General features: G+C 39.7%; 1 protein-coding gene across 1 annotated transcript in view; it reads right to left on the reverse strand.

Annotated features, from left to right (window-relative positions):
• ARID4B (AT-rich interaction domain 4B) overlaps positions 1-15,691 on the reverse strand; it is a 557,657-nt gene that overhangs the window by 142,014 nt on the left and 399,952 nt on the right. Inside the window, exon 20 of the mRNA XM_040429305.1 lies at positions 6,408-7,517. Coding sequence (XP_040285239.1) covers positions 6,408-7,517 — 1,110 coding nt within the window. The remainder of the gene's footprint in view (positions 1-6,407; positions 7,518-15,691) is intronic.

A 15,691-nucleotide genomic window follows, 5' to 3' on the forward strand; every position in this document is an offset into this window, starting at 1 on the left:
TCTAAATTTATTGTTCTACATGTCTTTGATTAAAAAAAAATGCAATAAGTGTATATTTATTGGTTTGCGCAAAAGTTATAGCGTTTACAAACTATGGTACAAAAATTTGAATTTCCGCATTTTGAAGCAGCTCTGACTTTCTGAGCACCTGTCATGTTTCCTGAGGTTCTACAATGCCCAGACAGTAGAAACACCCCACAAATGACCCCATTTCGGAAAGTAGACACCCTAAGGTAGTCGCTTATGGGCATAGTGAGTTCATGGAAGTTTTTTTTTTTTGTCACAAGTTAGCAGAAAATTATTTTTTATTAAATTTTTTTCTTACAAAGACTCATATTCCACTAACTTGTGACAAAAAATAAAAGTTTACATGAACCCCATTTTGGAAAGAAGACACCCCAAGGTATTCCGTGAGGGGCATGGCGAGTTCCTAGAATATTTTGTTTTTTGGCACAAGTTAGCGGAAAATGATTATTTTTTTCATTTTTTTTTCTTAGAAAGTCTCATATTCCACTAACTTGTGACAAAAAATAAAATTTTACATGAACTCGCCATGAACCTCACGAAATACGTTGGGGTGTCTTCTTTCCAAAATGGGGTCACATGTGGGGTATTTATACTGCCCTGGCATTTTAGGGGCCCTAAAGCGTGAGAAGAAGTCTGGAATATAAATGTAAAAAAATTTTTACGCATTTGGATTCCGTGAGGGGTATGGTGAGTTCATGTGAGAGTTTATTTTTTGTCACAAGTTAGTGGAATATGAGACTTTGTAAGAAAAAAAAAAAAAAAAAAATCAATTTCCGCTAACTTGTGCCAAAAAAAATAAAAAATCTTCTATAAACTCGCCATGCCCCTCAAAAGTGATCTTTATAGCGCAGCTGCGATTTTACAGTGTTTTTGCAGTGATCAGAAAAAAAAACATTTCTGTCACTGCGGTGGGGCGGACTGAACGCAAGTGTGCGCACAAGATCAGGCCTGATCGGGCAAACACTGCGTTTTTCGTAGACCCTATAGAACATGTCCTATTCTTGTCCGCAATTGCGGACAAGAAAAGGCATTTTCTATATAGTTCTGGCAATGTGCGGATCCGCAAAATGCGGAAAGCACATTGCCGGTGTCCGTGTTTTGCGGATGCTCGAAACACATACGAACGTCTGAATGGAGCCTCACAGGGGGGTGATCAGGGAGTCTACAGTTGCAAGAAAAAGTATGTGAACCCTTTGGAATGATATGGATATCTGCACAAATTGGTCATAAAATGTGATCTGATCTTCATCTAAGTCACAAAAATTGACAACCACAGTCTGCTTAAACTAATAACACACAAAGAATTAAATGTTACCATATTTTTATTGAACACACCATGTAAACATTCACAGTGCAGGTGGAAAAAGTATGTGAACCCCTAGACTAATGACATCTCCAAGAGCTAATTGGACTGAGGCGTCAGCCAACTGGAGTCCAATCAATGAGATGAGATTGGAGGAGTTGGTTAAAGCTGCCCTGCCCTATAAAAAACACACACCAGTTCTGGGTTTGCGTTTCACAAGAAGCATTGCTTGATGTGAATGATGCCTCGCACAAAAGAGCTCTCAGAAGACCTACGATTAAGAATTGTTGACTTGCATAAAGCTGGAAAGGGTTATAAAAGTATCTCCAAAAGCCTTGCTGTTTATCAGTCCACCGTAAGACAAATTGTCTATAAATGGAGAAAGTTCAGCACTGCTGCTACTCTCCCTAGGAGTGGCTGTCCTGTAAAGATGACTGCAAGAGCACAGCGCAGACTGGTCAATGAGGTGAAGAAGAATCCTAGAGTGTCAGCTAAAGACTTACAAAAGTCTCTGGCATATGCTAACATCCCTGTTAGCGAATCTACGATACGTAAAACACTAAAATGGGAGGATACCACAGAGGAAGCCACTGCTGTCCAAAAAAAACATTGCTGCACGTTTACAGTTTGCGCAAGAGCACCTGGATGGTCCACAGCAGTACTGGCAAAATATTCTGTGGACAGATGAAACCAAAGTTGAGTTGTTTGGAAGAAACACACAACACTATGTGTGGAGAAAAAGAGGCACAGCACACCAACATCAAAACCTCATACCAACTGTGAAGTATAGTGGTGGGGGCATCATGGTTTGGGGCTGCTGTGCTGCGTCAGGGACTGGACGGATTGCTTTTATCGAAGGAAAAATGAATTCCCAAGTTTATCAAGACATTTTGCAGGAGAACTTAAGGCCATCTGTCCACCAGCTGAAGCTCAACAGAAGATGGGTGTTGCAACAGGACAACGACCCAAAGCATAGAAGTAAATCAACAACAGAATGGCTTAAACAGAAGAAAATACACCTTCTGGAGTGGCCCATTCAGAGTCCTGACCTCAACTCGATTGAGATGCTGTGGCATGACCTCAAGAAAGCGATTCACACCAGACATCCCAAGAATATTGCTGAACTGAATCAGTTCTGTAAAGAGGAATGGTCAAGAATTACTCCTGACCGTTGTGCACGTCTGATCTGCAACTACAGGAAACAATTGGTTGAAGTTATTGCTGCAAAAGGAGGTTCAACCAGTTATTAAATCCAAGGGTTCACATACTTTTTCCACCTGCACTGTGAATGTTTACATGGTGTGTTCAATAAAAACATGGTAACATTTAATTCTTTGTGTGTTATTAGTTTAAGCAGACTGTGATTGTCTATTGTTGTGACTTAGATTAAGATCAGATCACATTTTATGACCAATTTGTGCAGAAATCCATATCATTCCAAAGGGTTCACATACTTTTTCTTGCAACTGTATATGGGGTGATCCCCCCCTGTCATTGATCAACCCCCTGTAAGGCTCCATTCAGATGTCCGTATGTGTTTTGCGGATCCGCAAAACACATACGGACGTCTGAATGGAGCCTTACAGGGGGGTGATCAATGACAGGGGGGTGATCAGGGAGTCTATAAGGGGTGATCACCCCCCTGTCATTGATCACCCCCCTGTAAGGCTCCATTCAGACGTCCGTATGTGTTTTGCGGATCCGCAAAACACATACGGACGTCTGAATGGAGCCTTAACGGGGGGTGATCAATGACAGGGGGTGATCAGGGAGTCTATATGGGGTGATCAGGGGTTAATAAGGGGTTAATAAGTGACAGGGGGGGTGTAGTGTGGTGATTGGGCTACTTACAGAGCTGCCTGTGTCCTCTGGTGGTCGATCCAAGCAAAAGGGACCACCAGAGGACCAGGTAGCAGGTATATCAGACGCTGTTAACAAAACAGCGTCTTATATACCTTTCAGGGGATAAAAAAAAATCGCATCTACAGCCTGCCAGCGAATGATCGCCGCTGGCAGGCTGTAGATCCACTCGTTTACCTCCCGATCCTGTGAACGCGCGTTCAAAATCTCGCCGATGCGTCCAAGAGGAATAACCCGACCGCCCGCAGGACGCATCCCTGCGTTAGGCAGTTGGGAAGCGGTTAACATGGATACAATGATGCAAGAGAGTCTATATCTGCATTCACTATTCACTTTTTGATGATTGTATACATTCTTTATATTTGTTGTATTAATAACAACTTTCTCATTTTTACTTTATGCTCTGGATCCTAAATGGTTCCAATGTAATATTCTTGTACCTCAATTGTCACTATTCATTATTGAAATTGGAAAAGGGTTTTCTGCCATTTTTAGGGCTCATTCAAATGGCAATTTGCAGTCCCCAATGCACGGGCAACATCCGTGCGGCTGCCGTGATGGATCCAGACCCATTCAACTTAAGTGATCCGTTCGCCCGTGCCAGTGTATTGCAGACCCGCTGTTTGCCAGCTGCTATACGGGCAACGGCCGTTGGCATGAGCCCTTATACTGATGACCTATTCTGACCTTGATCAGGGGGGGTCCGACACCTGGGACCCCCGCTGATCAACAGTTTTGAGAAGGCACCGACCGGTGCTCCTGATAGATCTTGAACTATTTGGTATTATTCATACACAAAAAATTGAAACAAAAACATACCGAAATAATACGGCCAGTAACACAATTTTAAGTGACATAGTGTCATCCCACTCATGCATTAAAAGGTATCTAAGTTGGTTGGGTTACCAGGGTAAAACAGAATTGCTTGACTAAGACCAATTAGGACACACAGACTGAGAGGATTTGTGACAAACTGCGAGATCGTAATTACCTATGCTGGATGTTACATAGGGTCATGAGTACTGTCCACAGAAAGAGTACATCAGATTTCATTTATATCAAATCGGGAAAAAAAAAGAACAGTGCAAAGAATCTAATAGGGCTCCATTAATGTTTTGTACTCCAGTTTGGAATTTCAATCTGTTTGCAATTTGATACATAAGTATTTCCCCACTTTGCATCATGATCTTCAATTTTTAATTTGTATTGACTCAGGGATACAAGTGTGTCTCAAAATGTAACCTACATTAGGGCAGATTTTTCCCTAACCTCTTTTGTGATAGTAAAGGCTCATTCACACGACCGTAGGATGTCCGTGCCTGTATTTGACTTGAATGGGTCCGCAATCCGCAACATACAACACAGTGCAAAGCGGATTCCCACTTATTTACTACAAAGAGCCTCCATTGGTTTTTGTGTCCATGCCTCCATATCACAAAACATAGGACATGTCCTATCTTTTGCCGTATATTGCGGATCGCGGACCCATTCAAGTCAATGTATCTGCGCCGCAATACAGGATTCACACAGCCGATGTCGTGCATTGTGGACAGCATGGGCACAGACGGCCTACGTTCGTGTGAATAAGCCTTAATACTATCTCTTCCCCTTGGTTAAAACACATCAGTACTTACAAATGAGGTCATAAAAATGCATCTGCTGTAATGTTACTGAAACACCTCAAATTTTCAATCAAGAACTACATTTATTTACTCATACTGTTTGCTAGACCAGTTTGTTGACTGTACCTCAAAGCCAGGATTAGACGTTATGTTTTCAATAAAAATAAATCTGAAACCTCTAAAGAGAATATCTCGGCAGTATCTGCTTATTTTGCCCTGGTACACGCAAGAAATTTTTCTAACTTGAAGGTCCAAGTAATTGAAATGGTGATTTCCAGCAAAAATTATTCAACAGTGACACATATTGACTTAACTAAAAACATATACCTCCTTCTGGTCTCAACCGTAAATGAGAGATAATATTATACTATTAGCTATTTTAGTATAATTTCCATTTGTCTGGATTTTACACAGAACAACACAATATAGAGACAAGGGGGTCATTTATTATTATATATACACCAATCCCCTTTGCATCCAAATCTGCGACTTTTCCCCGCTTACGCCAGGTCTAAAGAAGGGGGCATGGTGTGGGCAGGGAAGAGGGCGGGCCAGCTGGCCAGTCTCATTTATTATTTTCTACGCCTGTTTTAGTAATAGAAAATGATCTAAATCTACACCAGCAAGGGGGCTGGCGTAGATTTAGGCCGATGGTGGATGCCAATGCCTCTACATAACTTGTGCATCATGCACAAGCGCAAGGGGTATTAGGACCGGCGTCTAAAATGCTGGTCTTAATAAATTACCTCAAAAATCTTTACGGTATACTATATCAATGGCTATTTCTGTAAATGTCTATGGCTATGCTGTAAATGTCTGAGATTAGAATAACCCTTTAATGTCTGATCAACCAGGGCACAACTGCTTTAACCACATATGATTACTAGATCAAAGCAGCAGCAGCACTAGAAAAGCACCACGCTACTTTGTCTTTACTTGGTTTTCTACTCAGTCTGCATGGTAGGCTGAGTATAATCAGAATCCCATTGTGTCTGTCCCGAGACAACTCATACAAATATTTTCAAATACTGTCCATAAATAATAAGCCAAAGGACATGGAAATATCTACTACAATATACCCAGTTAATTCTATGCAAAGTCATCAACTGCAGCGCTCACCTGTGAGCTTTCTCTTGGAAGCACGTTAAAAGGTCCCGGGACAACGACCATGTAGCCTTCCACAAGAAAAATAAAGTCCAGCTTCCCATAAAAAAGCTAAAAAACATTATTTGGTTCTCCAATACAGATAACTGAGTTTTTTTCTGTTTTGGAGAAGGAGTTTTTCTTTCCCTCGTTGTAGGTGTGCAGGTGGGAAGGGGAATTCAATTAGTTGTTACCCAGCCCCTTACTATAAGAGGGATATCATTTTTAACTTATGTATGTCATGATGAAGGACCGCTATGTCTAAGGTCTGAAATGCGTAGACTAAGTTTTGTATTTGATGTCTGGAGATTTTAACACAAGGAAATAAAGCTTTTTTTTATGGGAAGCTGGACTCTATTTTTCTTGTGGAATCCAGTTAATTTCTAATATTCACGTTCTGCATTCGCAGTAATTGGCTAATTGTACATATTATTAATTCTGTAATTACTTACCCTTTTCTTTGCTCTCATTTTCCAAGTGGTTACTACTATTAGAATTGATGCTGGCATCAAATACTGTTGGTGAAAGATTTTCTTCAGACTGGAGATCTTGTAGTTCACAAGAAACACTGTCCACTTCAATTGTGCTATTTGTGTCGCTCTTCATGCTTTCAATTTCCTCCTGGTTTGTTTCCACATTTTCTAAGCTTTCGATTGTTGATTGTGTTCTTCGGTACTCACTTGAAGATGAGGTGGACTCTGGTGTTGTAGGGGGTGTATTTAGCACTGAATTACTACCACTACTGGGAAAGTTGACTTTTTTATCACCAAAATCAACTGATTTTTCATCCGCTGGTTTCAATTCAATGGCATCAGTTATAGGTTTCAGAAATTCTGCAGAAAAATCTCTACTTTCATCTTTGACTGGTTGAACAACTGAATTAAGAGAAGCATCATCTTGGTTCCCATGAGGAGGAGATGTTGCTCCTTCAGTATCAGAGTCTGAGAAAAGTTCTTTCAAAGTTTTTTTAGGCCACTGTCCCTGAATGCTAGACCAAACATCTTTGCGTTCTTTAGCCCTAAGCCTTTCCTCAGAATAGTTTAATAATTTTGTTCTTTTATCCTGCATATCTGATAGGTTTGTGTAGAAGCTCGGTGATCGCAAAGTTTTCTTTTTGTCATCCAAACTTCTACTTTTTTTAACAAGCGAACCCTTTGGTTTGGGTGTTTCTTCATCAGAGGAAGAAGTTACAATGTCAACTTCAAACTGATCACTTGAATCTTTGGATTTGTTACTTTCATCCTTTAAGTTAGAAGTTAACGATTTTCCACAAGCTATAAATTTTTTCTTGCCACATTTAGATTGTGATTTTGTTACCTTATCTACAAAGTCTTTTAAGAACTTCTTCTGTCTTGGAGTCTCCAATTCCGAGTCTGTCTCATCTGAAGATTCTTTGTCTTCTTTCACAGTGGAGTGTTTTGAATCATTATTTTTATTGTTAACTCTAAAATAGTTTTCTTCAATCCGTGTAATACACTTGCCTTGTGTTTGTGTAGTCATGTCGCTCTTAGTAATGCTTGGTTTTTGATCAGTTTCACTGTCATCTGCAGAATTTTCAGTAGCTGCAAGAAGTGATGCATCATATATTTAAAACATATAGTACCATTGCTATAAAAAGTTTAAACTGTGTAGGGCAGAGACAGTAAAAAAATAAATATATATCAACAATACAAAGCATACAGTATATTAATTCAGCAATAATTCAGTGGTAAATCAGGCCTTTTGGACCTTTTTGAAAATGTTTGCAAAGGAGGTAATTCTGATAAAATAACAAAAAAACTATACTCACCAGTTAAATCCATTGCCAATATCATCGCTGTGCTCCAGACCTTCCCTCCAGTCTCTGTTTACATGGCTGCAGAAGTTATGTGCCCTTGTACCCCAGGTGACCACTGCAGCCAATCAGTAACCTCAGAGGAACGACATGAGACCTATGAGGCCATGACTGGCTGCAGTGATTACATGTGGTATACAGCATTTCACATTGGGGAGTATAACTACTTTGGTTATTTTATTCATTGCACTCGTAAAATTTGTAAATAGGTTAGAAATCCCATTAAATAATGTTTAGTATTCAAGGGTATGGACATTGTAAAATGGTAAAAATGATCATAAACATTATCTGATTTAGCTTATTCACCAAGCGATTTTCTAGATACTTATTGGTGTGCTAACTAAAGCACACAAACTCCATACCTTCACTAGCTGTTGGCCAGCAACTATTTCTCTCTACTCTCCTATACACATATAGGCTAGACTTGGCCAAGTGTGCAGGCGTGTTCAATGTAGAGAGAGGAGAAACCAATGCCAGACCCCTCTGGCAGCTACTTATTTCCTTACAGAACAAGAGTATGGGAAGCAGGAGCAGACCCATTGTGCAAGCCCTGAGTCAGCTCAGTGACTTGGCGCCAGAACAGTGAATCTGATGAGCTCGGAAAGCAGCATCTGGTGCCCTGAGCAAATGCCAAGTCACTGAGCCAACTTGGTGCTGGAGTGAAAACATAGGGCTAGATGAGATTTTTAGCCCTGTCAATCAAAGGGGAGCAGGGAGTGCACAGAGCACAGGGGCGTTGTATTCCAAGTGCTATAGCCAAACCATTAGTACATTAAATAGGTAATTTGAATAAATATAGAATGTAATATACAGTGGAGAAAATAAGTATTTGATTTTGCAAGTTTTGCCACCTACAAAGAATGGAGAGGTCTGTAATTTTTATCGTAGGTACACTTCAACTGTGAGAGACAGAATCTAAAAGTAAAATCCAGAAAATGACATTGTATGATTTGTAAATAATTCATTTGCATTTTACTGCATGAAATAAGTATTTGATACAATAGAAAAACAGGACTTAATATTTGGTACAGGAACTTTTGTTTGCAATTACAGAGGTCAGACATTTCCTATAGTTCTTGACCAAGTTTGCACATGTTATGGAATATAATGGACACTTGCTTGTCACTTACAAAATCGTGTCTGTCCGAGAGACAACCCCCCAGTATGCATTCTATGATTGAAACTATTTGCAGCAAAGACTTGAAACGGTCAGGAATTCCTCTGTGTCTATCATACATATGCCTTAAACTTATTTCCTGTTTACACTCCTTCTTGCTAAAAGACCAATCATGTGAGCCCACTCCTCCCACAAATATGGAGGGTATATAATGTGAAGCTCCCACATAATAAATTAGAGTTATGCTTTGACCTTATCTAGAGTGTCAGTGTTATTTCTCTCACTGTGCATGCACGTATCTATCTATCTAATTTGGAGGAGTGTATCAACCTACCTGACCATTGATCAGAACCAGAACACACACACTACAACAGGGATTTTGACCCACTCCTTCATATAGATCTTCTCCACATCTTTCAGGTTTCGGGGCTGTTGCTGGGTTACATTGAGTTTCAGCAACCTCCAAAGACTTTCGATTGGGTTTAGGTCTGGTGGACCTTGAAATGCTTCTTACGGAGCAACTCCTTAGGTTACTTTCACACTAGCGTTTTTTGCGGATCCATCATGGATCTGCAAAAACGCTTCTGTTACATTAATACAACCGCATGCATCCGTCATGAACACCATTGAAAGTCAATGGAGGACGGATCAGTTTTCTATTATGCCAGAGAAAACGGATCCGTCCCCATTTGGCTCCGCTTCGTCAGGTGGACAGCAAAACGCTGCAGGCAGCGTTTTTGTGTCCTCCTCCAAAACGGAATGGAGATGGAACGGAGGCAAACTGATGCATTCTAAGCGGACCCTTTTCCATTCAGAATGCATTAGAGCAAAACTGATCAGTTTTGGACCGCTTGTGAAAGCCCAAGACGGATCTCACAAACGGAAAGCCAAAACGCGGGTCTAGACGTAGCCTTAGTTGGCCTGGCTGTGTGTTTTGGGTCATTGTTATGCTGGAATACCCAGCCATGACCCATCTTCAATGCTCTTACTGAGGGAAGGAGGCTGTTGGCCAAAATCTTGCGATACATGGCCCCATAGTAGTAAGAGGGTATATGTTTCGTCAAAGTGACAGGTACCACGCCCCCTTTTATATCGCTTGATATTAATTTTAGATCGCTTGATATTAGGTTTATATCACTTGATATTAGTTTTATATTGCTTATCACTTCTCAGATTCCTGCTAATATCAGTCGTTTACAAATGCCTGCAAAAGCACATCTGTGTAAATCAAGATTTTCTCAGACCCATCACAGGATGTGTTATACAAGGTCATGACATCTGTCATGTACATCAAAAGCACAGTTTTTAAAGCCGAACTTTAGCAAATGGCTTTGTTTAAGTGTTTAAAAGTATGACAGATTACTAATAGCCTTCAGTTTACAAATGATGGCAAAAGCACATCTGCTTTAATCAAGACTTTTCTAATGCAAAGGTCATGACATCTTACTACACAGGCTGTGTTCTACAAGGTCATGACATCTGTCAGGGACATCAAAAGCACATCTGTTTAGACTTTCCACTGCCATGCTCATGAACGCTGGCTGGACATGACACAGGCTGTATTCTTGTCATTGATTTTATCCCCTTATAAAATCTTATTTTATATAAAACTTCATAAAGTCGCCAGGAAATATTTCATTGCGGCTTTATAAATAAATTTTGTAATTTTATAACATTTGATAAGTCATTTATAACATTTTAGTTTTTGATATAAAAGCTACCCATTTTGATATGAATTTATATCAATTTATACAGTTGATAAGTTTCATTTAAATAAAAGTAAAAGCCCTTGATAAGCCCATTTATAACAGTTGATAAGCTTTTGATATAAAATTAAGATTCATGCATAAAAAGACCTATAATAAACGTATAAATTCTTATAAAATATAATTTAACTATTTGAGCTACATCAACTAATTAATATGCTAATCATTACCACATGGTCTAGTTTACAACATGAACAACCTATATAAACAGGGCCCAGGCTGTGCATTGATAGCACAGAGATACTTATGCAAGGAGAGGCATAGGACACCAAGACATAAAAACACTTAAAAAGGTAAGTACCATTTGTCTGTTATGCTTTTAAATCTTTCACTATTTTTTGAATATGACTCATGTTATCGGTATCTATGTAACTGTGCTTATTTATAGTTCGTAATGCTTCACTAACTAAATGTCTTTTCTTTTACCGCATAGAAATGTTGCTATATTTTAAACTAACAATATCTTTCACTATTTATTGAATATGACTTATGTTATCTGTATCTATGTAACTGTGCTTATTTATAGGGCGTAATGCGGCCCTAACTAAATGTCTTTTTCTTTTACCGCATACAAATGTTGCTATATTTTAACTAACAATATACATTTCGTTTAGATGGATTCTTACCAACATTTATGGGGAGATGACATTATACCCGATGCGCAGCTGCTTATCGAGGCCGATGATTTCTATGAGTCGTACATCATTAGCGGCGGTGGGGCACAATTGCTTTCAGACGAGTCGCCCAGTATGGCGCTAGCTCATACTGGCATTTCAAGCGAACCCGATTACAATCCGACGTCTCCTTGCCTGGTCGGTAAGTATAACCATCTTATTCTTTTATTACGTATATAGTTTTAGAGCTAGTTATATTTCATGCACGTTTATTACAGACGAGAAAATCCGAGACATTTTAAGAATTGTGAACAGAGACGTTGATACTGAAAATACAGAACATTCAAACATTGAAGTTACTAGCAACAACAATTCTGACGAGCTAAAGGAGAACGATCCGTCGCGAGTTATCGATCTCACAACCCCAGGGCGACCTGAAATGAAACAGATGACCCGGCTAGCCAGAACACGTAAGGCTCGATCGACTTCTTTGATGTTGTCTGTTTTAAACATTATCTATATTTCTAATACACTTTTTTTAAAACGCAGCGCTGAAAAATAAAGTGTATACAATTGATGAAATTGCGACACTCGCCGATGATGCCCTACAAAAGCGTCGCAGCGGGGCAAAGAGCGTAAGGACCAAAAAGCATTGTTGCTGTAATATATTTTAAACAATGTCTATAAGTCTAATACTTTTTTTTTTAAATGCAGCGCTGAAAAGAAAAGCGGTATCAAAGAAATCTAACACAACGGGTAAGGCTCCCTCTACAGTCGCTCAAACAACAATGTCTATAACTTTTAAGCCCGTAAGTTAATATTACACGGCACTCTGTTTTAATTAGACCCGCTTGAAGTTCTTAATACTTAAATCTTGCTGCTTGTCTTTAAATTTTTTAGAAAAGTCATAATGACATATCTATCTATCAATTTATCTACCCATCTATCCAGCTATCTATTAATCTATCTATCTATCTATCTATCCATCTATCTATGTATTCATACAGCCAAATACCCCAACTATCTAAATTCTATCAATTTATCTATCTATCTATCTATCTATCTATCTATCTATCTATCTATCTATCTATCCATCTATCTGTTAGCTATCTATCTATGTCTCTATACATCCAAATACCCCAACTATCTAAATTCTATCATTTTATCTATCTATTTATCTATCTATATTTCTATCTACATATCTATGTATCAATTACCTATCGATCTTTCGCGGTGAGCTGTTTTAATTAGCGAGCTTGGAATTCTTAATACGTATATCTTAATGTTTGTCTTTAAACTTCAGCCAAAAGAAAAGAAAGCAACAAAGCCCGAATCGTTAAAGAGAGACGACGATCGAGCACAAAACAGCATCAGGAACAGTTTACACCGATAGCTGGAGTTCTAACAACGCCGCGGCCGGTTCTGCAGAGTGGTGAGCCAACTAGCGTAATAAATGATATTACAGCTTTATGCGACATAACACCAACACCCAATACGCAAGATGTAATACCTTGTAAAAAGCGCATCACATTTGATACGCCAGACACATGCAGCAACGTACAACAGATAAGCGAACCCCAACAGCGATACTCGCCTCTTGTCCATTCCTGTTATTGCCGGGGTGGAGAGACGTACGACGCATTGAGGGATATCGCGAAATGTAATAACAAAATGGCACGCGTGGCGTTGCATTTAAAATGTTACGTTAAAGACTCTACGTCTCTAGCGTTTAACAGTCCCAACAAAAATACTGAGGGACAAATACACGCTACACGTAACAAATGCATACGACTGATTACGCATCTTGACGCTCTTGAAAAAGAGCTGCTAGGCAGAGACTGACTAGTGATGACTGGTGGAGGTGGACGACCTTTTAAAAGCGCAAAAAACAACTAAAGTGCTAGGGTTAGAAAGTTAAAAGAGGCTATAAAAATCTGTTTTTCAGTTAAACGTTCTAAAATAGCTAGAGAAAAAAGGCGTCGCTGGCGTAACAATGCGCCGCCGGCGCGTCCGAGCAAAATAGCTAGCAAAAAAAGACAGGAATGTCGTAACAAGACTGGTGCGTTGGCTCGTCTGAATGCTGGACAAACACATCAGCAATCGCAGACCGCGCAAGCGGGGCACAGTCGTCCAAACAGCTCGCACACTAACAGACCTTCAAATACGCAATCAAAGCGTATTCAGTCAGGCGACCCACAAAATGACGACATGACCTATAACACGGCTATTACAGACGAACCCCCTGAACCACAAAATGTTAGATCCGTTTATCTAGAACGTGTATATCATTAACAGCGTGACTTAGCGAATTTTAATAGTACCATGTACATGGAACACTTCAGATTCGCTAACCTCGAAGCCATTCGCTCATTTGTTGACGCTCTTGATGCAATACACGCTTCCATACAGACATTGTTAGATAGGGTTTTACGGGACGCCGATCTGGGTAATTTCATACAATTGCGTTTAGATGGCGGCGAAACGTTTGATTCGATTTTTTCTAATAGGTATTCTAGAGATGGATTTAGAGCCGAAACATTTTTGGACAATATCGCTAACACTTTACAGAGTAACGCGGAGTGCATAGCCGGTAATACACTTAAACTAGTTGTCATCATTGTCAGGTGTCGACGTGGTGGGGCCAGAAGACGTTTGGGCGGTGTCGCGTATAGTCGGATTATTGATCGTAAAAAAACAACATTTATACGATTTTAATAATTACGATAGTAACGTCTGTCTGGCCGCTAGTGTTTATGCTATTTTGGAGGGTGCTGCTTTGAGCGATGTCGCATTGCTAGAGAAAGCTCGACAACTGCATAGAGACTTACAAATAACTGATGGGTATTTGGTGTCTTTTACTGACGTTGCTGAATTTGAAAAAAAAATTTACATCACAATTTAAATTTTGTACCACAATAGGGGGCAGTGGCGTTATTATCACACAGCCCACACAGCTAAAGAAAAGACCGTCTATATATTGCACCATGAAAAGCATTATTATGGCATAAAAAATCTAAAAGCCTTTATCGGTTTCGATTATTTTTGCGACGTTTGTTGCACTGTATACAAACATAAATATCGACACGGGTGTATGCAGTTTTGTAAAGCGTGCCAGAGCCCGAATTGTGTTGAGCAGTCTAATAATACACGGTGCCCGATATGTAGGACGTATATTGCCGTTCAGAGGATTGTTTTGAAACACATAGAAACCTGGCACTTAGTGATAAAGCTCTTTGTAAGAAAAAAACTTTTTGCGGATTTTGTTACAAATATATAGACTGCGGCGATGAGCACAAATGTAAAGGTTTAAAATGCACCATCTGCAGCGGGCAGGTTTACAAATTTGACGACCATGTTTGTTACATGCAGCCATACAACCCCAAAAAAATGACTGACAAGTATATCTTTTACGATTTTGAATGCATGCAAGAAACAGGCTTGCATATACCCAATTTCATTTACGCAACCACACTATACGGCCCCAACTCCTGGCATTTTAGCGGAAAATCCTGTATGCTTGACTTTGTGCGATTTTTTGCCGACGGTAAGTTTTCAGGTTACACGTTTATAGCTCACAATGCAGGACGCTACGACGCTTATTTTGTTTTACAGGAGTTGATTAATGAAAAATTTAAAATGAATGAAGCTCAGCAAGATGCCCGAGGCTATGGGTTTTTCAGGCGCCAAGGGTCACTTCCCGCATTTTTTCAACACGGCAGAAAATCAAAACTACATAGGCGGCCTACTGGCCGCTAGGTATTACGGCGTCGAATACATGATGCCTGATGAGAAAAAAGAATTCACAGATTGGTACGAGAAACATAAAAATTACACCTTTAATTTTCAGAAAGAGTTAAAAGCTTACTGTAAGCAGGATGTTGAGGTTTTGAGAAGGGCTTGTGAGTGTTACAGGGACACGATTATGGCCATGACGGAACAAAAAGTTCTGCAATACATTAAACGTGAAAAGAAATACAGAACGGTCACTAAATGTATTGATCCACTCCAACTTATCACATTGGCATCCGTGTGCATGGCTATGTATCGGTTAAAATTTCTACCCAAAAATACCATAGCGATTGTCCCTGCAGATAATTACCACAAGACCCAGAAACGCTTTTCAACACCCGCTATACAGTGGCTCATGTACCTTGAACATCCTGAAGGCATTTCTATACAACACGCGTTAAAGGGCGGTGAAAAAAAGGTTGGTAAATATTTTTTGGACGGGTATGCTTTTAACGGTAAACACACCGCTTTTGAATTTCAGGGCTGTTTTTATCACAGGTGTCCTGTGTGCTATAACAAGCAGGACAGCAACGAGCTTACTAAATCGTCCTACGGGCTGCTATACCAATCTTTCCTAGTCAGGAAAAGCCGACTACAGAGACAAGGCTTTACGGTC

This window comes from Bufo bufo, chromosome 4 (assembly GCF_905171765.1).
Source record: "Bufo bufo chromosome 4, aBufBuf1.1, whole genome shotgun sequence".
NCBI lineage: Eukaryota > Metazoa > Chordata > Amphibia > Anura > Bufonidae > Bufo > Bufo bufo.